Raw genomic sequence first — 21437 nt, 5'->3', positions numbered from 1 at the left:
GGAAACAAAACAATTCGCAATTCTACTCGAAGGGGGACAGGAGCAGAAGCGTTATAGCCCCTCCTCGGACGATCCAAACGAGAAACTCCCTCATCCGTGGTAGGCATTCGGTAGATTAACCGCTCACAATGGTACGTCACCATCTCTACCCCGGCTCCCCTATCACCTACCTCGTCTCGCGAGACACAGGCCCGGAAACACCCAAGAGACCGCTGACCCCCTCCAGTCCGCACTTTTCAACTTCCAGTCCCTCCTCCTCGTCCTCTTACTCCTCATCTGCACCTGTACATATGTACGCGGAACCGCGCCCGGTCTTGTCGATCGTAATAGAGAAGGGTGAGTGGCTTTCTCCAACTGTCATCTTCCTTTGCCTCCCGCAAGAAGGATCGGACAGAGTAAGAGCTGATACTATCAGGTTCCTCGGGCTATTCTTCAAATTCGCAAGAATAGGAGAGAGACTGAGCCCTTATGTCTCATTAGCGTGTGTCGCTATGGCGGTGACTATCATGTTGGGGACATAGCGCTTTCGAAGACTATGAGACGTACAGGTGCAGGCGGTGTGGGATGAGGCCGGAAAGCGCAAGCAGGGACAGAAGGGAGTTAGATGGCCAAGGACGGTCTTTGGCGGATCGGAGTGGCATGTTGAGGCGGTGATTCGGATGGCAATGGCGCCGCAGGATCCATCACTATAGCTATACGTGTCGGAGACCGAACGGGTAGAGTATCCCATATCATCAACGACTTCTCAGCATAGACAGCTCGTATCATTGTATAGTACCGTACATGGGCATATGATTCATGATTGCTCTTATTTCCTTTCTCCTCTTTACCCATGTCACTACTCTACGATGATGATGATATGGTGTCTACCTAAGTGGCTATGTACAAACCTCCCTCTATGAATCTATATACAACGAAAGAATGGGAAGTGGGAGCTCGAGGGATCATGATGTTTTGTGAATGTGATGATATATGAAAACCCCCTCTTCGCCTTTGACCGACCCCTAAAACCTGATTACCAACCGCCGACTCCCTGGACCCTCACTTCGACCGACCTGAGAAGCTCACAGCCCCATACTCAAGCTCCTCGCCATCGGCATACCCTTCATCACCCCCTGAAACATCCCCTGCCCCTGTCCCTGCCCTTGTCCTGGGCCCGGACCTGACCTGCCCATCCCTCCGCCCCCTCCTCCCATACCTCCCATAGGCGACCTGGCTGGTCCCGCCCCACCCGAACTACTTTTCCCCATAGCCACTCCCCCCATCCCCATTCCTCTCCCACTCCCCGCTCCACCGCCACCGCCACCGCCACCCCCACCCGCAGCCGTCGAAGGCGGATGGAACGGCTTGTACTCATACAACCTCTCCCCCCTCGCCTCACGTACAAACACCTCCTGCACCCTCCTTATCCATTCCCGCTCAGGCACGCCCGGTCCGCCCACCCATACTTCGAGGCGGGTATTGCTCATTCGGCGAGAGAGGGAGATACCGAGTACTTGCGATCCCGAGCCGGGGTTCGGGGGGCAGTCGTCAGATAGTCGGTCGGAAATGAGGAGGAGGACCAGGTCGAAGAAGAGTGAGTCCATCTGAGGGCCTCGTCAGCTTTGTTCACCAGAACCTGAACACCAGTTGTTGGCGGGAGGGCAAAGCAAAGAGGGGGATGGACGGTAAGGAAGTACTAGGACTGACCTTATCCCCCGGACCGGCAAACATAAACTTGCCACCATGAACGCACATTTCATCCTCCCACATCGGCTTGACCCCCCTGACGAAAAAATGAAAGTTATTATCATCCTTCATACAGTGAAGTCCGAGCCCCATCTCGCCCTCTTTCAGATACTCATGGGGATACTCAATCTCCCTTCCTGTCGCATTCGCAATCTGCCGCCGGAGGGCCCGCCAGTATCCGAACAGATCGACAAGATTGTCCGCCGTAAAGATCGGCACGAGGCCGTGCTGGTATGCCTCGGGCGAGGGCATATGCGCATGGGCCGCGTGGGCGTTGGCGCGCCGAGACTGGCCGTCCTTGCTTGTATCGCTAAAGAAGAGGGACCAGGGTTTGGCGGTCCGGTTGTCGTTGGCGATCGCGTTCTCGCTGACGACTTCGCCTTCGTCCGAGGAGTAGAGGATGGGGGGAGGGACGAGCTCATACCGGAGCGGAGAGCCCAGAGTGGGTTGCGGGCTGAGGCTGATGTGTCGGTGTGGAGTAAGAGGGGAGGGAAAGGTAGAGAGGAGCTGCTGAGGGGGTGTAATGGGCGTTTGGGGAAGGTCAGAGGTGACGCTCTCGGGCGTGGCCGGCTCGGGTATAACATCGCCAGCGGGCTGGGGGACGGACGGACGAGGAGCAAAGCCCGTAAGCTGTGCGAGCTGGGTAGAGGAGAAATCTCCGTCTGACCCATTCGAGACCATGCTATCTCCTCGACGGGCGTGTCCGAGCCCGCGCGTCCCGCCCAACCCAATAATACGAGGACTCCCCTCGTCCTCATCCTCGTCGATCTCCGTAGCGGTCGGCGAGAGCAGGAGCTTCTCCGGAGAGGAAACCGCGATGGACGGAAGTGCCGCCTTGGAACTGGCGGCAGGCGGCGGGGTGGTGGAGTGGGTATCGTCAGCCGCCTCCTCGACGACAGGGACGAGCTTGACGACGGGATGGGTGTGGGCAGTCATGTTGGCTGGGGAAGACACGGCACGGGGAGCGGGGAGGTTGACGGTGATGCGTCCAGGATCGCCAAGGAGGGAGTGGGCGTTAAGGTCGGCTGGAGAGGTAGAGCCGCGGAGATGAGAGGGGGTGATGCGAAGGGAGGAAGCTTCTTGGACCTGAGGGTCAGTGTGGGTTCTATTTGTTGAAAATTTGTGTGTGCGGGGATACTCACATGGGGTGCCTTTGGAGTGAGGATGACCTCAGCCGCGGACGACTCGGGCGCTTCAGCGATGGTGGTGTGCGTCTCGACAGAGGAAGCGGGAGTGCTGGGGATCTCGAAGGGCTCGACGACAGCGGGGGATGGAGCAGCGAGCTCTTCAACGGGTTCGATAATGACGGGCTCGACCATGGCTACGACCTCGGTTGTGACAGGCTCCGAGTTGACAAGCTCGACGTTGACTGTCTCGCTGGGGTCGTCCGCCGGCTGGACCCCGACAATCCCCTCCTCCGCCTGAACCAGCTTCTCCACCTCCTCCTTCTCTGCCTCCTCCTCCTTCTCCACCTTCCCTTTCGGTTCCTCCTCGGGCTTGACAGCCCCCGCCTTCTTTCCCTTCTTCTGTCCACCCTTCTTCTTCTTCTTCTTCTTGACAGCCTGCACGACCGTCTCCTCATCCTCTTCCGTATCCTCCAGTACCTCCATCTTCTCCTTCTCCCCCTTCACTTCCTTCGTCCCCTTCCGACTCGCCCCTTCCTGACTCTTTGCGCCACTCCTGCTTCCTTCAGCACTAGGACTCTCGAGCATAGGCGCAGGGGTAAATACCACCCTCGTCCTCGCCGACCGACTAACCAACCCGTTGATCTCCCCCGCATAGTACCCCGTCCGATGCAGCACATCATCCAGTAATGCCTGCTGATCATGCGTCTTCAACGCCCGCGTGATGATCTCGTAGTCCCGCGGGTTCCGCAGCGCATTGACGGCGAAGTCGGGCTTGACGACAGGGGGGACCGGGCTGGGGAAGCTCGAAAGTGGAGGGATGACCGTTCCTCTGCGGACCTCGGGAGCGGGGCGGTCCTGGTCTTGGTCCGAAGAAGGGAAGGCAGAGGTGGTACTGCTCGGAGGTGTGGAGTTGGGGTATGAGGGCGGGGCGGTAGAGTTGGCGAGGTAAGGCGAGGGAGGGGTTTTGGGGGGTGACATGTTGGGTGATGCTGATGAGGATAAGAGGGGGAAGAGAGGAAGAAGGAAGAAGGCGACTGTCGAAGGTTGAGTAGGCGAGTGACAGTGATGGCGCTGAAATTTCCCACTTGTCCCCTCCCTTTCGTAGTGGACGCGTGTCTGTGTGTGTTCAGCCTCGTTCCTGAGGGATAAGCTCAGATCCATTCCCATCAGGTTTCAGAGTGACAGCGCTAAAGAGGTAACGCTGTTTCAGATAATTTTCGGCATGCCTACATGCCCATGCCTGGGTTGGGTAGCTGATGGGGGCAGGCAAGGCCGCAGAGGCCTCTGAGTACCAGGCCGACCGCTGTACCAGATATACTGGGGCCAAAAGTCGGTCAATTACTGAGCAGCATACTTCACCTGTCCCTCCGTTGTGGCTGGGTTGTCATTCGCGCGGCCTCGACCTTACTTGGGTTTAGGTTGAGAAATTAGGCAGAAGTCGAGTTGACCCACTTCGTAATCCCTCGCTGTTACAGCCGAGATGTCGGGAAGGATGCGAATGCGAGGGCCATGTCCGGTGGCGAGGGAGCATACTGCTGGGAAGGCGCTTTCCCTTCTCCTCGCTTGGTTTCCTGTACCGGGCAGTACAGCACTGAACGTGGCGGGGTACCGCCATCTCCGCAACTACTTTCGTTCAAGCGAGAACCAACCATGCATGAGCGCATACTCTCTACATGAGCGAGAACTCTCCGAACTTCTCCTACGATCCGTCAGCTCTATACTATACTCCCTCGCTGCACAGCCATGACTCACCCTGTAGCCCGGAACAGTCCACTTCCCCTTCTGGATCATAGTCTCAACCGCCTTGCTGATCTCGGGACGGGCCTTGGCAACCTCGGTGACCTGCAAATCAGCTCCAACCCTTCGCCTACCGCATCCCGGTAAAGCATTTCCACCCATCCCCTCTCGACCACCTATACTCACAGTGAGATCCTCAAACGGCCGTGCCTCCTGGATGTTGGCCAACGTATCCTTCAAGCTCCCCTCCTCCGTCTCAATCTTCTTCAGCGTCGCCTTGGCCGCCTCGACCGCCTTGCCCTTGAACGCATCCACCGCCGAGTTGAACTTGGTCACGTCGTAATCGACCGCCTTGAACTCCCGGAGCACCTTTTCGGCATTCTGCACCGCCGACTGGTCCTTGAGCAGACCCTTGTAGTGCGACAGGTCAATCTCGGGGGTGGTGGCTTTGAGGGCGGAGTTGCGGTTGAGGGCGGTGGTGTGGCGCGCGCGGAATTCCTGCAGGGAGGTGATGGTTTGCTTGCCGAGGCCGAGACCGGTGTAGATCTTGGACCAGTCCTGGGTGGTCAGTATGGGCAATAGGAGGTTGCGGGTTTGAGGAAAAGACGCACGACCTGGGCCGAGGCGGATGCTGTTCGAGTTGCAGCAGACATTTTGGGCTGCGAAGTCAGCTGTGTCACTCAATGGCGCCTTCCGTCCGATAGTGAGGGTCAACTCACCGATCCTCTATATGTATATAAGGATAGATAGCCTTTGCTATAGCATCAATAGCTGCACCACCACCAGCCAGCGACCCCTGAGACGCACGGAAGTAATCGGAATCTTTCGGCTAATCCCGCCATGTGGCACTTGGTGATGTTTTGACTGCAGAGGCTGGCTGCTTGCGGCTTGCTGGCCTCTCTCTCTATTGCATCCATACTACACCTATCTCCTATCTGTATCCTGTCTATCGCCCTTCTCCCGAACAGCAGCTTCGCCAAACAGTCTGGACCTACACCTCGAAATACAGTCTCGTCAATCAGGCAACATGGCTGAACTCCGCGAATCTTCACCTGCAATTGCGGACGACGATGTCAACGTCGACGAGGTATGTCCGCTATGTCTTTCTGTTTGTCCGTTCTTGACAAGAGCGTAGCTGACCGAGAAGGAATTGCGTCTGATGCAGGAACGGCTGAAGCAAATGGAGGATGAGCGCAACGCCGTGAGCTTTTTGGAGACGGTTCGTCGTCGAAGCGCAAAGCTGACTCCTCTAGTTAGAATCCAACAAGAACGCCTCAGCTTCAACATCAGTCCCAAAAGGGGAAGATGGAGATCTAGACACAGAAATGGAGGACGAGCCATCAGCTGTTGACGCCAGGAGTGTATATATCGGCAATGTAAGCTAAGGTTCGCCCTGGCCTTGCCCTGCGGGACGTATAGCTGACAGTGCAGGTGGATTACGGAGCGACACCAGAGGAGATACAAGCGCATTTCCAAGCATGCGGGACGATCAATCGGGTCACTATTCTATGCGACAAGTTTACGGGGCATCCGAAAGGGTAAGCTGTCCAGTAATCCGTGCCAGCAGTTACGGACTGCCGAAGCTTACCGGACAGGTACGCGTATGTAGAGTTCGCAGAACCCTCCATCGTGCAGAACGCGGTAGTGTTGAACGACAGTATGTTTAGGGGACGATTATTATCGGTATGTCTAGCCTTGCGAGTTCAGGATGCGATGATTGGGAACTGATGACCTGTAGGTGAAGGAGAAGCGGACGAACGTGCCTGGGATGAACATGACGAATCGTGGACGAGGGCGAGGGAGGGGAAGGGGAGGGTTCAGGCCATATAGGGCGAGAGGGCGGTAAGTTGAATCCGCTACAGCGAAAGACTAGCAGCTGACTTGTCAGCGGTAGGGGCCGGGGATACTAAGGCGCCCGGAAGGGCGTAGTCTGATGGGAGCCAAAGGAGATAGTGCTATCAGCTCGGAGAAACCAAGCGATCTCGGTGGAGAATCGCCGATCATACGGTTCGCGGTTCAGTGGCTGATGACCCATAGTAGATATACAATAATGACTAGTCGTTCAGGGCTGGCGGAATACAGGCGCCCAGGGTCATGGCTACAGGGCTGACGATACTGACCACTGAGGAGGTCGATTCGAAAGGCATGCTGAGCAACATCACTCGAGAGGTTGTGCCAGGACTCATGCTGATCGTTATCGTTTGACTTGCTCATGGTAGCGTATTCTCGAAGCCGTCTCACCGCTGATCCGTTCGTCAACGGGCAAGTGTTCTAGTATACATGGCGGCATGCGCAGACGATCAAGTCATGATACAAGGTAGGCTCCCAGAGGCGGATCACGACGCCGCCCAACCCTAGCGTGAACCGAGCGTAGCAGCAAGTCAAGTCTAAGTCTGACATCCGCGCCTCATCTCGCAGCCAATACGTCGCGACCCCCACATGCCCACGCGCCGCATCGCCGTATTCATCTCTGCACGCGGATCGGCCGTGGTCACTTGTTCCTTAAGCGCGAGAGCGACCTGCTCGGCCACCGCAGATTGCTATGACGAGATGGGGATGAGCTAAGGGATAGGAGGGGGCACGAGGCAGCATGCAGGGCCACAGTGAGTACGTAAGGTTCAAAGGAATGCGGAACGAAAGGGAACTTGGAAGTAGTGCGCTCTACAGAGCTCTGTGTTCCGTGCCACCTGATCTTACCGACCGCGCCATGGGCAGATAGTGCAAGCGCACATATGGTCACGATGAATGTCCGGCTGTGATCCGACCAAAAAAGATGTTTCGCCGACTCCGCGCCCGCAGGCAGGCTCCGCCGGATCCACGGGATAATCCATCTCCTTTCGGCTCGACCTTCGTTCGCACCCTCGTTTCGAGACTTGCCTTCGTATCGTCCGATGCTCCCTGTACATTAGACGCCTAAATCTATCGTCATTTCGAGTCGGCCCCCCAGAGAGTAGAGTTCACCGCTCAAGCAGCCCCGAGTGTAGAGGCTGCCGACGCTTCTCCTGCTTTTCGGCGTTTACCTGGAACCAAGGCTCGGATCGCCAGAGGCGTCAGGAGCACTATCAAGCCCAGTGCCGGATCCCGTGTTCTCTTGCTCCCTCTGAGTTTGGTATCATGCCCTGCACTTCCCATCCGCGTCTATCGGCGATAGCGCAAATATCTTTTGAGGCGCTTCTGCAGCGATAACATCGCGGTTCAGGACAGATCGACGCCAAGCTCCGATGGACCCCGCCGCTCGTCCGGCCGGAGCTCGAACTGTGGCACCCAGCCAATATTCCTCAACGTTACTTCCACTGCACGAGCGGCTTGAGCCGCATGACGTCGTAGCCAAAAGTGACCGCATACCCCGTGTTTCAGGTTGACGATTTGATTCAGGTCCCGCACAAATTGCTTACAACTGGTCATCGGTCATGCGTCATGCACAGCTTTGGCATAAACAACTTGTAGGCGTGTGAACCAGCGACCTTTGAGTCGGTGATGTGGGCACCAGTTCTCAACGGTCGTGCTGGCCCTCGCGGAGGACATTGCACACGTTCGCTCGAGCGCGATTGCGCGTGCCGTCATTGAGAAGGCCCTAAGGAATGAGGAGTCGAAGCACTCGCCGGAGCAGATAAAGTTAGGAGGTATGCGCATCTGATGCAGATCAGGCGTACCAGTCTGATCTACAGGTTCGTTTAGACCACCCTCTTCCCATAGGTGATCGAGCACATCGAGGTTCATATCGATCGTATGGGGACGACCGCGCGTCCGGGCAAAAGGTTTTTTCGCCGACTCCGCCATTTCAGGCTCGGCCGGCTCACGAGATAACCCACTTCCGCAGTCTATTGACCATTGTGCGTACCCCCGTCCCGAGATCCGCTAGCTTATTATCCGTTGATACCCTGTAGATCGTATTCCGCTTTAGATTAGTCCGATTATCTTCCGTTTTCTGTCCGATTCTACTCTATTATCCGATGATTCCGCACGTTTGTCCTTTTTTTCGATTCTGTCCGTATTGCCGTTCCGTCATCCTGTATACCGTTTGATCGGTCGTATTGTCGTTCGAGTCTGGCACTGGGAGGTGTGGAGGTCGCCGAGCAAGCGACTATGGGTGCAGTAGCCGCCCCCCAACTTATCCGTTTGACGGCATTTAACTGTGAACCAAGGCTCGGATCACCAGAGGCGTCAGGAGCACTATTAAGCCCAGAACCGAATCTCGTGGTTTGTCATCTCACTTGTTTGTCAAAGCTGCTGCTGCAGTCCACTTCTGCGTCTTTCGGCGATTTCGGTACTTTCTTTTGAGGCACTTTGGAGCTCTAACATCGCGCCTAGATGTGACGCGTCAAGCATGCAGATGTCTCGGGTTCTGCCGGCGCAGGACCAAGGTCCGGTCATCCCAGCTCGACTCGACAGCGGTCAGCTGCCGGATCTTCACCCGTGACATCTCAAGGGCGACCAATCAGCTGCGTTGGTGCGGATACCCCGCATACCAACCCCGGTCTCAGGAATGAGTTGTTTACTTGCTGACGCGTAGAATGTTCCGGGTATGCGCTCATATCGTTGCCGGCCTAGAATCGAGTCGATAGACGTTACCTGCCACCTGACTGCTGGCTGGAGGAGATAAATAGACGGACCAGCGGCTCTCTTTCTATGCAATTCCTTTACTTTCGCCACTAAGTGAGACTATCGCACCCCCGTACCTTCTGGTCCACTCGTATCTCCAAGCTCAAGCTTACGCGCTCATCTGAAAGCTCGAGTCCTCTGTCATACCCATCCGCACTCCTGTACCGCCCAATACCACATAAAGTACAGCCGTGTCCCGCATCAGACAGCCTGGCATTTGCTCTCGGATCGTAAGTAAGGACTTGCGACCTGGAGTTCCCGAGTCGATACTGATCAACAGGCTTCCTGATCATCAGGTGAAAGCTCGGCTACCAAGCTACTCTCAGTCTTTCGGGAACAGTGAGTACACAGGCAGCTCTGGCTTGCGATCGGCCAGTGATGATAGAGCTGATAGTCTAGTCTGAGCGCACGCCTCAACATCCCACTCGCGCTCCCATCGTCTTCTTCACACCATCATCAATCATGCCGCTCGTCGTCGTCACTCGAATTCGCCCACGACCAGGGATCGTCCCCACAGAGCGCATCTTTACCCACATTTCCGACCAGGAAGCGCGTGGATACAACACGCACTCGGTGCTCACCGTCCACATCGACCGGAGGGGGGATGCGGCAATGAAGCGAGTAGGAGTTATGGTAGAGAAGTCTCTGCTGGTAAGTTCTGGGATATGTGACATTTGAGGACGATTGGATCTGATTGAAGAGCGCTGACAGCTCAGGCTCGCGGTGTAACAGTCCACTTCCTCCCAATCCACCAGCCCACTATCGGCAATCGCGTTCGCTACATCTTCGCGACCCACCCCACACTCCTCCTCGATGCAGACGCCCCACGGGGGTACGAGGTCGTAGACTATCCCGGTCTATTCAACCTAGTCTTCAACGGAGAGCTGCAGGCTCTGGCCTACGCCCGGTCCAGCCTCCACGTCCACCTTAGTCGGTTCCCTCTCCACGCCGAAAAGCTCAACGCAGAGCTGAATCGCTACCCAAGACTCGCGGCCAACTACCTCCGGCTCAGCGCACTCTGGGAGCGCCCCGCGTATGGAGCCATCTTCCGGATGGCCGTAGCGCCAGAGCCAGCAAGGGTTCCCACATCAGCATCCTCCGCATCGCGCCCAGAGGCCCCTCTTCCTGCCGGAACCATCATTGCTCGGCCCTCTTCGCCCTTTGCGGAGACCATGCCTGGCGCTTGGCCCTCGGACGTCCTTCCTCGGCCCGGCGGATCGTCCTCTGCGGGTATCGATATCGCCGCTGAGCCAGAGGCAGCGCCCCCTGTCGCTCATCCTAGGCGGAACAGGGGTAGGGCTCAGCTGGCTCGACCTGTCCCGGTGTCAACGAAGCCCTCTGCATCCATCAAGTGCTTCCCCTGCGGGGGGAAGGGAAAGGTGGACATGGTGGCGGTGGACGGGGAAGGGGGATCTGGAACCACGGCATGCTCAAAATGCCATGGGAAAAGGCGTCGTCGCAAGTGAAATGGTTGCGGATAGCTCGGATGATGAGGGGTTGATTCCCGCTCGCGCTCCCCTCCGGCGCAGGATCAAGGCGGAGCCGGACGATGGATCCTACAAGCGCATCCTTAGGGCCATCAAGCACCTCGACGACTCCTCGAGTGAGGAGGACTTTGAGGTCACTGGTGCTAGTCTCCCTTCCGTCCGAGGCGCGGACAGGAAGCGGAAGCGTGACGAGCTCAATTGAGCTGGCTATTTTCGGGCCGGGGGGTGAGAAACGCCTTTTTTAACTAGTGCATGTTCTGTAGTCTTTTGTATTGGAGTCGTAGTGCCTGCTTTCTATACCGTATAATACTATACCCGTATGCATCGACTGGTCTTACCTTGGCAGAGCGCCTTGAATGCAGTATCCTCCCCGGTGTGGCGGCGGTCCGAGCGGTGTGGCGCCACTTTCGCGACCCGCCACTCCGAAGCTGCCGGCAGCGCTACTCCGCTGCTCCGTTTCTCCGAGCTCCTTGCACAAACAAACAATCACCTTTGCTCTCTCGCTTCTACTACGCTCTCTCATACCCAGGTCCTCACCTTGCCATCCTCCATCCCACCGTCATTACCCAGCGCCTGTCCTGCCCCCGACTAGCATACCCATCATGCCCTCCCGCCCAGCCCTCTTCGTCATGCTCTTCTCGGCCATCCTCTTCTACTTCTCCTTCCCCTCCCTCCAGGTCGAATTCCGCAAAGCGTACGGCGTCGACCTGACCTGGGACGAGATCAAGAAGATTGACGTTCTCGAGGTGGACTGGCCCTTTGTTGGTAGAGAGATCTGGCGGTTGATCGACCCGAGAGTGGGGTATAAGCGGGGAGAGTGGATTGGGCAGGTGTTGCGCCAGAGGGGTGGGGAGGCGATCAAGGAGGTGCGGAAGCGGTACGAGCTCTGAGGGCGCTGAAGGGATATGCGCGACCTAGGGGCTCAAGGGTCAGGCGTGATCTCAGCGAAGAAGTATCGAAAGCAGGGTGAGTCTCGCTCTTCTCCCGCCTTACTCTCATCTTGTTGGGTCGTGCTGATCCAATAAGAAGCCACTAGAATAGCAGGGGCACCAAGAAGTAAAGGAACCAGCGAAGAGGCGGGACATTTTGTACCTTATAATGGGTCGGAGAGATGCTTAGATGGATCTATGGTATTGCTCCGCACGAGGCCATGGTTCAGCTTATGCAATCCTCACGGACTCGTGTATCCTCTCGTTCTTTCTCGCTGACCAGCTAAAAAGGCCACAACTGGCGAACATTAGATACCGCTCCGCACGAGTGACTGGTTCAGCTGATCAATGCCAAACGGAGTCATCTAATCTCGCGGTCTTTGTTACTGACCAGCTGATAAGAGTATTACTGGTGAGGCTCAAATGGATCAAGACATTGCTTCGCACGAGCTTTTTATTCAGTTAAGGAATCTATATGCTGCACGAGTCTTCGGATTGGAATGGTGCAAGATCCATCGACCATGCATGATTGAGCTGGAACCCAGAACGACTAGACTATACAAAAGGGCTGAACTATATGCAACTTTGTAAACTACACAGCTACAGTACAGTCTGCTCATATCAATCTCCGGCTTCCCTCGTCGACGACCCTCTCGTACCGTTCGTTCTCCCTACTTCCTCCTCCCTCCCGCCGTGGTATCCACCACCTCCACATCCACCTTCACAAACAGCGTCGCAAACACGAACTTTGAAAACATGCCATCATACAGCGGCAAATACCGATACCCCCTCGGCATGGCCGCTATGGGTCTCACCCACTGCGCGACCGACCCCTCCCCTTTTGCCCTAATATCCAACCGCACAAAAGTGAGGTCCAGGAGGGACGGGACGGTCTTGACCGTCCACTCCATCGTCTCGTTCCACGCCGGCGCCATCGATGTCCCCTTGACGACCTTGGTCTCCTGCTCGTGCTCGTCGATCTGGCCCTCGACGTACAGGTCCGCCGCGCTCAACGGGAGTCGTTGGGCCGAAATGACCTCGATGCGGATACGGACCGTGACGGGCATTTCGGCGATCTTGGTGCGGAGCGCTAAAGGCTTGAGGACGTATCCGGGCGCCGGGGAGTCCGCAAAGAGGGCGTGGTTCAGGATAGTCCCCTGGTCGATAGTCTGCCAGTTCAGAGCGACGAGCTGGTTTCCCGCGGACCAGGCCGGCCGGGGGTCGTAGTTGCTCGAATTGAGCCGGGCGCCCTTGGGGTATATACGCGTAAGGTGGGTCATGTTGTGTTTGACCCAGTCGAGCTTGTTTTCCCGGATGATCCGTTCCGCCGTTCGATCCGATACCGAGAATTGTTCGTTGGGTTGGTAGACGTTGAGCTTGGAGAAGCCGGCGTACTTGACCCCGGCGGTATAGACGAGTAAGGCCTTGAGGTCATCCGAGAATGCCTTCTTTGGGGTATCCGCCGATGCAGCAGACGAGCCAGAGCCAGACGACGAGGTATCGCTCTTCCCGCCAAAGCTGATCCGGCGGACCAGCTTGGTGAGTTTGGCAGTGGGCGAGTCCGACTCGGTATCGCTCGACGTGATGGCCGAGCCCCGGCTGTCGAAGAAGGTATCGCGGGATGGGGAGGGAGAGGCGAGGTTGGCGCTAGCGCTAGGGGAGGGTGGGGGAGGAGGTGGAGCTTTGGGTTTGGCTTTGAATAGCACCCGATAGCGGAGATCTTCGGGGCTGGGGAGTTGGGTCCGGTCGTCAAGGGGGCAAGTGACGAGCTTGTCGCCAAAGATCTCGCGCATCGTCCGAGCCATGAGGGCTTGTTGTGAGAGATTGCAGTGGATCTCGGCCGAAAGGATGATGGGGTAAGGGGAGGCGACAAAGGCGTACTTGTCGATCGCCTTGCAGATCTCGCGGACCGTTACGCGCGAGGTGAGGGTGAGTTTGTGGTAGACCTCTGGCTCGGTTTCGCCATCGTGGCAGTCCACTACCGCGTCAGCTCCTGCGCACTGGGTCGTAGCTTCAATAGCTCACACTCAACGCATCGACACCCCGCAAGCAGGACCCTGATATACCCCTCCACCGTGCTCTCCCCTCTCCACTGCTCGCCGACGAGGTACGTATTGTGCGAGCTCGAAATGTAGTACTCGGATAGCGGACGAGTCATGTCCATCTCGCGCGTGGGGACGTTGTCTTGACTCGCCAAAAAGTCCGAGAGCGAATCAAGAGTCCAGGCAGTGGGATCGTCTTTTGCATAGGTTGTAAATATGGTGACCGCCGCCGCTGGGTTGCTAATCTTTTGCGTCTCCAACAAGAACCGCTCGACCTTGGCTTTGACAAAGGGTCCGGAGCTGGAGAGGCGGGCGTACAGCGCGTCTAGTTCTGGCCGGGTCTGGGCATCCTTGATGAGTTGTCGAAAGTCGGATACGTTCAGCGGGCCCTGACATGTCAGCTCTAGCTCATTCATACAGCATTCTTGAGCTCACCTTGTACGCCTCCTGCAAAGCCTTGGGCACGGCAAGCCCAATGCTCCTACACAGCCCCACCGCCGTCCCCATATCAATCGTACTACTCCCCGCCGGCCACAGCTGCCGTATCCAGATTAGATCCGGATCCGACGGCTTGATCTCGGCAACAGCGCGGTCGCTCGTCTCTGCGACCAGGGTCCGAAGCGTCTCGATCCAGTGGTCATGCACGTCGTCGGTGAGTGAGATCATGTGGAGGATCTTCCACTCTTTGCCGCGGACGTAGACGATGGTGATCCACCGGGACGAAGTGAGGGCGGCGTCATTGGGCGGTTGGCCGAGACGGAGTTCACGGATCTGATTGATAGGTACTGAGATGTCAGCTTGATGTACCACAGACCACAGGGTAGCTCAGATAGCTTACCTCGAGAGCTGGCTGTGCCCGCCCAAGTAATACACCCATCTGATAAGCGCATGATGACCTGCTTCATCTTCTTGCTCGAGATCTTGAGCATCGGTACGCCCTTCGCCAGGGGCGGCGGGACCGGAGATGTGTTCTCAGAAGACATGACGGCGGCCCAGAGGTTAACGTAGCGTCGAGAATCGAGCTTGTCTTGGCTCCTGTCATGTCAGCCATTGCCCATATCCGGTTGCGGAAACAAAGGACATGGTGGGAGGGAGACAGCGACAACGAGCAAAGCCCTCAGAAGGCCGTTCTTAGTGTACAAATGTGACGTCAAGCCCCGCGAGGAGGTCAGTCTTAGCATGGAATGTAATAATTCATCACTGGGCGATGCTCGTTGAGTGTGGGTGGAGAGGAGGGGAGTAGAGCGTTGAGAAGAGACAACCACTTACGCGTTGGATCAGGCTGGACGTGCAGACAAAGGAGCAGAGCTGAGCTGGATTCCTGGATGTTCGTGAAATCTGACAGATAGTCAGCAAGGGTTCATCGGTACCAGCAGCAACGAAGAGAAAGGAGTGCGGAAGCGGAAGAAGGGGAAGAATGCGGGTCAAAGAAAGGAAGAATTTTTGGCTCAGTAGCGGATGTTTGGTGTATCCTGGTCGGTCCTCATGTTACAATATAGGACTGGGGCGACATGCAATCATCACTGCCAGGGGTGGGGTTCGAGAGAGGGGGTCGGAGGGGAGGGAGGAATGGAAGACTTACAAGTCAACGAGGAGTAGAGTGAGAGGAATGGGGGAAGAATGGGAAGTTTATGGTGGCCTGATGGGCCTCGCTGCTTCTTGTTCGCGCATGTTATATACGATGCGCGATATAGATGCGGAGGTCAAGGGGGAGGGGGAATCGAGTAAGAGGGACAAGGCGATGCACCAACCTCAAGCAGAGTTTCGGCTCGGAAGCGGAGTGGATGCACTGCACGTGGCACACAAGCGCGTCGCGTGTCATCGTGGGAAAGCTGGACGTGACGCGACACTTTGTTGACGAGCAACGCCCAAGTCAGCCGAAGATCTATAGTCTATCCTTCCACCTTCTCCACCTAGCCTTGACGGCGTTTCCTAAACCAGCGCAAGCAGCGATGAACGCGCAACAGCAACAGACGCGGCAGTCCCTCGGGCAGGGACACTTTGACCTGCTCATGTCGGCCATCGCGGCGTCGGGACAGCAGCAGCAGCAGCAGCAGCAGCAATATATGGGTATGCAGGGAGGACACGGGATGAACGCGAGCATGTCGAACATGCTACAAGTGAGCTCAGTCTCTTCCGTGACCCCGTAAAGCACACAGCTGACCCTGCAGCAACCCGCACAGCCCGCCGATCAGACGGCGATGACCCTCGACCAGATGTTCGGGCATACCGGCTTCTCGCGCGCCATGTCCGCCGCGCAAAGTACGCCCGCCCCGCAGCTCACTACCCCCTTCTACGAGCTCCTCCTCCAGAATCTCACGAACCAACAAGGCCAGGGCCAAGGTCAATCCCATCCGCACTCGCACTCGAATCATCTCGGTATGATGGACATGCCTCCAGCGCACATCCAGCAGACGCGGTCGGGACGGATATCGCGCCCGCCACCCGTAGTGCCCATGGCGCAGAATGATCTGATGCGGATGCTGGCGATGCTGAATCAGCCGGGGATGGAGCCTGTGCGGGCGGCGATGAAATCGGCGGGGGTGTTTGAGGGGTATGCCCAGGCCCAGGCTCAGGCGCAGCAACAGCAGCCGCAGGGGTTGGGACAGAATGGGATGGGACATGGGCAAGGGCAAGGCCAAGGGCAGGGGCAGGGAGGAAACGAGGTGGCGCAGGCGCTGCAGATGTTGCTAGCTGGCCAAGCCGGGCAAATGAGGGATGGCCAAGGCTCAGGACAGAATCAAAGTCAAAGCCAAAGCCAAAGCCAGGGATACCCTCCGCAGGGCGATCTCGAACCCGCCGACTCGCAAAGCGGCCAAGCGGATCCATCACAATCCCAACCCCCCAAGAAGTCCAAGAAACGCCAACGGAGGCCTCCCGTGCGAGCTCAACCGGATCCCGACGGACTGGGTCCAGTCTCATCCCACACCTCGCCCGCCTCGCCCATGGTTCCCCCGGCACCACCTCCCTTCCCTGCTCCGGCGCGCGGCAAAGGCTCCAGACTCGCGATGAGCAAAGACGAGCTCATGGAGCGGCGAAAGGAGCGGAACAAGGCGAGTGCCAAGGCCAGCCGGAACAAGAAGGCGACCGCGCTGGAGCTGGCGAATGATGCGTTGAAGCGCAAGGCGGAGGAGGTGGAGGATTTGACAGAGAGGTGTGAGCGATTAGAGCGGGAGTGAGTCAACATCTGGCGAGACTCGGGAAGGGGTTTGGCTAATAGCACAGGCTGGAGGATCTGAAGGCGCTTATACATTCTGCGGGGCTGCATATACCCACACCTGCGCCTACGCCGATCGGGCTCCAAGTGACATCAACGAACCCCAATTTGTCCTCTCTCGGATCGCCGTCCAATTCCAATCCCAATTCTAATCCCAGCGCCAATCCGAACCCCGGCACCAATCCTTCGGGCACTGCCCCGCCAGACACAGCTCCACTGGACGCCTCGCACCCCTTCCCATTCCCCTTCAATTTCAACTTCAACTACCCCGCTTTCCCCGACTTCCCGACGGACCTTTCTGCGGATCCGGCCGGGTCCAATCTGGGCATGGGCATGGGCATGGGCATGGGCATGGGCATGGGCATGGGCCTGGACGCGGGCTTCGATTTCAACATGTTTATGAATATGGATAGTATGGAGGATGAAGAGGCGGATGGGGACTTTGAGCCCGAGACGTCGCCTCATCGCGGGAGCGATACGGACGGGGAGCAGCCTGCGGATGCGGACGCGGAGGAGGAGGAAGAAGGGGATGGGGAGGACGAGACGACGCCGGTTGCGAAGCGGCAGAAGAGGCGATCGGGTTCGAAAGAAGGGCTGGGGGAGGGGGAGGGAACACCTACGGACCAGGCGCAGGAAGAAGGGTTTACGCCTGACGAGGGGCAGGGCGATGAGCCCGAAGAAGGGGAGGGAGGGATGGATGTCGACCTCGATCTCGACCTGGACACGCCCGCGGATTCGATGCGCGCCGGAGGGGACGAAGAGGACTTTATCGATCCGGAAATGGAAGATGAGGATCTCTTTCTTCCTATTGAGGATGTACCTGTTCCGCCTTCTTCATCGTCGGCGGCGTCGTCGTCGGATCCCATGGCGGCTTTAGCTGGCGCGGGAGCGGGACCAGGAGACGTGACGGGCGACATGATGAAGGCGTTAAAGGTGGATACGAGGGATCAACTCGCGGCTGTCATGCAGAAATTGGTGGATTCTGCGGGGGAGGGTGGGCTTGTGGGTGTGGATCCGGGGGTGGTGGATAAGTTGAAGAATGTGATTATGATGGCGAGGGAGCAGGCGGAGGCGGCGAGGCGGTAGGCGGTAGGCGGTAGGCGGTGAGGCCGAGGCCGAGGTGAGGGTTGAGGTCAGGATTGACATACGGTAACTATATAGAGGCATAGGGATCGGAGGGACATTTGGTGTCATCATTGTAGTTAGATAAAGATACTTTGGAGTAGGGTAGATGTGGGGATATATCTTGTATTGTATGGTCTTCAAATGCTGAGCATGTAATCGAGGAGCAGAACCCAAGCCGGGCAATTGTGCGCAGTGGAATGCATGGTTGTAAGAGTATCAAAGTAAGTTTTACAACAAGGGCGTTGAGCCGGTAGATATGGTTGTACAGACTAAAATCGATCCCCTGGGACGAGATGACTGATTTCAGGCGGATCAAAAGTGCTTGGCAGCGCTGGGAGTCCGGATCAGAGTAAGGAACTGCTACATCAGCTGTGTCCATCGATCGTCCGAAGCAAAGGGATACACAAGCTCACCTCTTCCCTCGTCTTTTGCTGGGTCCGGAAACACCCCAACATCGTGCTCGTGACGGTCGTCGCGCCGGGTTTCTGGACACCTCGCATCGACATGCACATGTGGCTTTTGATCAGCTTTAACTCTTGTGCCTGCGTTATGCCAGAAAGAGATCAAAGATCAAAGTACTTACTGAGCCTCCATAACAACCGCGACGCCCCTCGGCCTGATCGCCTCCTCCACGGCCAGCGCGACCTGCTTCGTCAAGCGCTCTTGGACCTGCAACCTCCTCGCGAACGTCTCTGCGATCCTCGCGAGCTTCGACAAGCCCAGTACAAGCTTGTTGGGGATATAGCCGATCGAGATCTACGTATCAGATCAGCTCCAAGCCACTCCCTCCCCTGGGAAGTCAAAGCCCCGAGCTCACCTTGCCAGTAAACGGCACGAGATGGTGCTCGCACAGACTAAACACGTCGATATCCCTCACAATCACCATCTCATCATGATCCTCCGCAAACACCGCATCGTTAATCACGTCCGTCAAGCGCTCCTCGTACCCCTTGGTCATCCACATCAGCGCCTTGGCGTATCGTTCGGGCGTGCGCAGGAGACCTTCGCGTGTCGGGTCTTCGCCGATGCATTGGAGCACGGTCCGGAGGGCGGTGGAGAGGACTTCGAGGTTCGCTTGGGCTTCAGACTGGGACGAGTGGAGGCGTTTCTTGGTGGATTTTGCTAGGGATGTCAGCTTGATCCAAATACAGGAAGATTAGGCTGGGCTTACCCGGCCATCCTAATCCCTCTTCATCGGCAATACCCTGCCCCGACCCGACAATACCCGCCTTGACCAGCTCCCCCTTGATCCCTTCCCTCAACGCGTCCATACTTTGCCCATCCGGCATATGGTCATAATCGTCCCTCCCGTCCTCCTCATCCTCCCCTGCCTCCCTCAACGCCCTCGACCGCGCGCGCGCATTGGTCGACGCCGAGCCAAAGCCAAACTGTACGGCCAGCTGAGAGCTGCTCCCGCTTGCGCTTGCGCTTGCAGTCGCACTGGCGGAGGGTGTGGTCTGGCCAGAGGTAGGCCGGAAGCCGTACCCCTCGCGCTGCTGCCGGGGGTATATGGGCGCCATGGGGAGGTTGATGTGGTTTGGGCGGATGGGCTCCGTGAACGCCATAGATCCCGAGGCGGAGCCGGACGAGGGGGTCTCTTGAGCTTCCACCTGAGCTGATGCACCGGGCTGGGCGTATGGAGCTTTCACGCTCTGGCTACCCACGCCAGAGGTGGAGTCCGTACCAGTGAGCGGAGACGACCCCTTCGGGGCGCTAGAACCGAGTAACCGGCCCTTCTCCCATGAGCCCGTGGAGGACTCGGAGAGGGCAGAGAGGTTGTCGAAGTTGGGCGATGCCTGCGGCGCGCGGGCGCGGGGGATGGGCCGGGCAGTTCGGGAAGGGGAAGAGGGCTCCGCCTTGGGCTTGTCGGAGGAGGACATAGTGGAGGGTGCCAGCTGCGATTTGGTATGAGGTGACTCCAGCCTGTCTATTCACTCTGAGTGCTGATAGAGCTATGGTAAGTTTAGCTGGACAAGGTAAGGGTCAATGCGTGCTTGGATGGGCCCCCGACTCGAAGCTGGAGCTGTGCCGGCAAAGGACCCGCTTGACTGCCCCCGGAACCGCATCATGTAGCCTGCGCAGATATCGGCGATAATTACTCCCGTAATCTCCAGCATGGTAAATCCGACGCCACCCTGGCTGGCTCAGAGTGCCACACCCGCGTCCTCCGGTGATTTCTCGGCTATCACCGCTGGCTCTGCCTCTCCTCCGCACTCGCTGCGTGCCACTTGACGGTAGAATTTGAGTGTTGAAGACTATCCTTCAAGTAACCCCCCCTATCCGACACAAAAATGGTTAGCCGCACCTCTTTTACGCAGGGCAGACAGGCAGGCAAGCATGGCAGCATCGATACAGGCGAATCGATCGGCACATTCGAGCTCGACAGCCGGGATAGGCGAGATTGCTGGACATGGAGGGAAGATGAAGGGAAGGAGGCGGTGGATGTCTGTGGAAGGGCCGAGAAGGGAGGGATATGGCGAGGAGCTGGAATGGAGCAAGGAGAAGGCGGAGCTATCGACGTACCGACCATCGCCATATCTCCGACTCTCCCATCGCCCCTTCACCCAATCCGCTCTGCTGCCTGCCTGCCTGCTTGCCCGCCTGCCGTGTCTGGGACCTTTGCTCCCACCGCTCTTCAGAACGCAAGCTGACTCCCCTAGACCAAGCGCACAAAGAAGGTTGGTGTGACCGGAAAGTACGGTACCCGTTATGGTGCTTCGCTGCGTAAGACGTGAGCTACCTTACTTTTCCGGCGTTGGACAAGACACAGAGCTGATAAGATAGCGTGAAGAAGATGGAAATCACTCAGCACTCGCGGTACGCATGCCCCAACTGCGGCAAGGTGAGCTATCATCTCTGACTGTGTACGGCGATGGCACAATGCTGATGGGCTTTACAGAACGCCGTCAAGCGCTCAGCAGTCGGTATCTGGAAGTGCAAGCCCTGCCGCAAAGTCTACGCCGGCGGAGCATACACCTTCGGAACACCCTCAGCCGCCACTGTTCGATCTACCATCAGGCGTCTGCGGGAAGTCGGAGAGCAGTAGAGTGGGCATGGCATGGGAGTAGGGGAGTAGAGGGAGTAGGGACCTGGCAGTTTTTGGAGATGTAACGCATCATCGACGCTTTTGGCTTCTGGAGCTATAGGAGTGGTTCTTTTTGGCCTGCTGGGAAAGAGGTCGGAGGGACGGTTTTCAGGCGGATGGGCATGCTGAGGATGGGGACGAAGGACTGAACGAGGGATGCTTGGGGAGCGGAATGGCTTCAGATACTGACATGCTCATGAATTGGCCAGTCAACCACGCGAGCCGGCCTTGGTCTCGGCGGATTTGGCATCGTCGTCCTCAGAGTACAAATTACCAGATTGTTTGATGCGCGCGGCCTCTTCTCAGACAATTGGGCCCGGGTAGAATGGCTGCTCGCGTAGTCGTGACGCAGACTCCC

At 57.4% G+C, this 21437-nt stretch overlaps 10 protein-coding genes across 10 annotated transcripts; 6 read left to right on the top strand and 4 right to left on the bottom strand.

Moving 5' to 3' along the window:
* Positions 1–223: 223 nt before the first annotated feature.
* On the top strand, positions 224–521 carry MKK02DRAFT_22519 (uncharacterized protein; the record flags this gene model as incomplete). Its single annotated transcript, XM_053086578.1, has 2 exons — positions 224–336; positions 416–521. Coding segments are annotated over 2 exons (219 nt in total), but the record flags the coding sequence as incomplete, so codon positions are not given.
* Positions 522–1064: 543 nt separating this feature from the next.
* On the bottom strand, positions 1065–3833 carry MKK02DRAFT_42311 (uncharacterized protein; the record flags this gene model as incomplete). Its single annotated transcript, XM_053091928.1, has 3 exons — positions 1065–1586; positions 1690–2814; positions 2871–3833. 3 exons carry the CDS (start codon positions 3831–3833, stop codon positions 1065–1067), a joined length of 2610 nt encoding a protein of 869 aa, XP_052947709.1.
* Positions 3834–4524: 691 nt separating this feature from the next.
* MKK02DRAFT_42310 (uncharacterized protein) lies at positions 4525–5245 on the bottom strand (the record flags this gene model as incomplete). The annotated part of the gene is made up of 4 exons (XM_053091927.1): positions 4525–4554; positions 4608–4697; positions 4779–5150; positions 5204–5245. The coding sequence occupies 4 exons, from the start codon at positions 5243–5245 to the stop codon at positions 4525–4527; spliced, it is 534 nt and encodes a 177-aa protein (XP_052947708.1).
* A 374-nt stretch (positions 5246–5619) lies between these two features.
* MKK02DRAFT_42309 (uncharacterized protein) lies at positions 5620–6502 on the top strand (the record flags this gene model as incomplete). Its single annotated transcript, XM_053091926.1, has 7 exons — positions 5620–5679; positions 5740–5793; positions 5846–5968; positions 6024–6130; positions 6188–6275; positions 6331–6434; positions 6481–6502. 7 exons carry the CDS (start codon positions 5620–5622, stop codon positions 6500–6502), a joined length of 558 nt encoding a protein of 185 aa, XP_052947707.1.
* Positions 6503–8919: 2417 nt separating this feature from the next.
* MKK02DRAFT_31468 (uncharacterized protein) lies at positions 8920–10883 on the top strand (the record flags this gene model as incomplete). The annotated part of the gene is made up of 7 exons (XM_053088301.1): positions 8920–8986; positions 9106–9115; positions 9323–9424; positions 9521–9533; positions 9594–9845; positions 9911–10573; positions 10602–10883. The coding sequence occupies 7 exons, from the start codon at positions 8920–8922 to the stop codon at positions 10881–10883; spliced, it is 1389 nt and encodes a 462-aa protein (XP_052947706.1).
* A 400-nt stretch (positions 10884–11283) lies between these two features.
* MKK02DRAFT_42307 (uncharacterized protein) lies at positions 11284–11571 on the top strand (the record flags this gene model as incomplete). Its single annotated transcript, XM_053091925.1, has 2 exons — positions 11284–11442; positions 11512–11571. The coding sequence occupies 2 exons, from the start codon at positions 11284–11286 to the stop codon at positions 11569–11571; spliced, it is 219 nt and encodes a 72-aa protein (XP_052947705.1).
* Positions 11572–12281: 710 nt separating this feature from the next.
* On the bottom strand, positions 12282–14635 carry MKK02DRAFT_31467 (PLC-like phosphodiesterase; the record flags this gene model as incomplete). The annotated part of the gene is made up of 4 exons (XM_053088300.1): positions 12282–13588; positions 13636–14041; positions 14088–14437; positions 14491–14635. 4 exons carry the CDS (start codon positions 14633–14635, stop codon positions 12282–12284), a joined length of 2208 nt encoding a protein of 735 aa, XP_052947704.1.
* Positions 14636–15604: 969 nt separating this feature from the next.
* MKK02DRAFT_31466 (uncharacterized protein) lies at positions 15605–17955 on the top strand (the record flags this gene model as incomplete). The annotated part of the gene is made up of 3 exons (XM_053088299.1): positions 15605–15772; positions 15824–16827; positions 16878–17955. The coding sequence occupies 3 exons, from the start codon at positions 15605–15607 to the stop codon at positions 17953–17955; spliced, it is 2250 nt and encodes a 749-aa protein (XP_052947703.1).
* Positions 17956–18306: 351 nt separating this feature from the next.
* MKK02DRAFT_22448 (putative GTP cyclohydrolase I) lies at positions 18307–19874 on the bottom strand (the record flags this gene model as incomplete). The annotated part of the gene is made up of 6 exons (XM_053086566.1): positions 18307–18351; positions 18408–18510; positions 18578–18750; positions 18812–19116; positions 19166–19316; positions 19389–19874. The coding sequence occupies 6 exons, from the start codon at positions 19872–19874 to the stop codon at positions 18307–18309; spliced, it is 1263 nt and encodes a 420-aa protein (XP_052947702.1).
* A 457-nt stretch (positions 19875–20331) lies between these two features.
* MKK02DRAFT_35963 (60s ribosomal protein l37a) lies at positions 20332–21040 on the top strand (the record flags this gene model as incomplete). Its single annotated transcript, XM_053089317.1, has 4 exons — positions 20332–20334; positions 20655–20725; positions 20779–20836; positions 20894–21040. The coding sequence occupies 4 exons, from the start codon at positions 20332–20334 to the stop codon at positions 21038–21040; spliced, it is 279 nt and encodes a 92-aa protein (XP_052947701.1).
* Positions 21041–21437: the final 397 nt, after the last annotated feature.

This window comes from Dioszegia hungarica (genome assembly GCF_025882075.1).
Source record: "Dioszegia hungarica strain PDD-24b-2 chromosome Unknown MKK02contig_6, whole genome shotgun sequence".
Classification (NCBI taxonomy): domain Eukaryota; kingdom Fungi; phylum Basidiomycota; class Tremellomycetes; order Tremellales; family Bulleribasidiaceae; genus Dioszegia; species Dioszegia hungarica.
The sequence above is the reverse complement of the archived record's forward strand: the minus strand, read 5'-3'. Positions and strand labels throughout refer to the sequence as shown.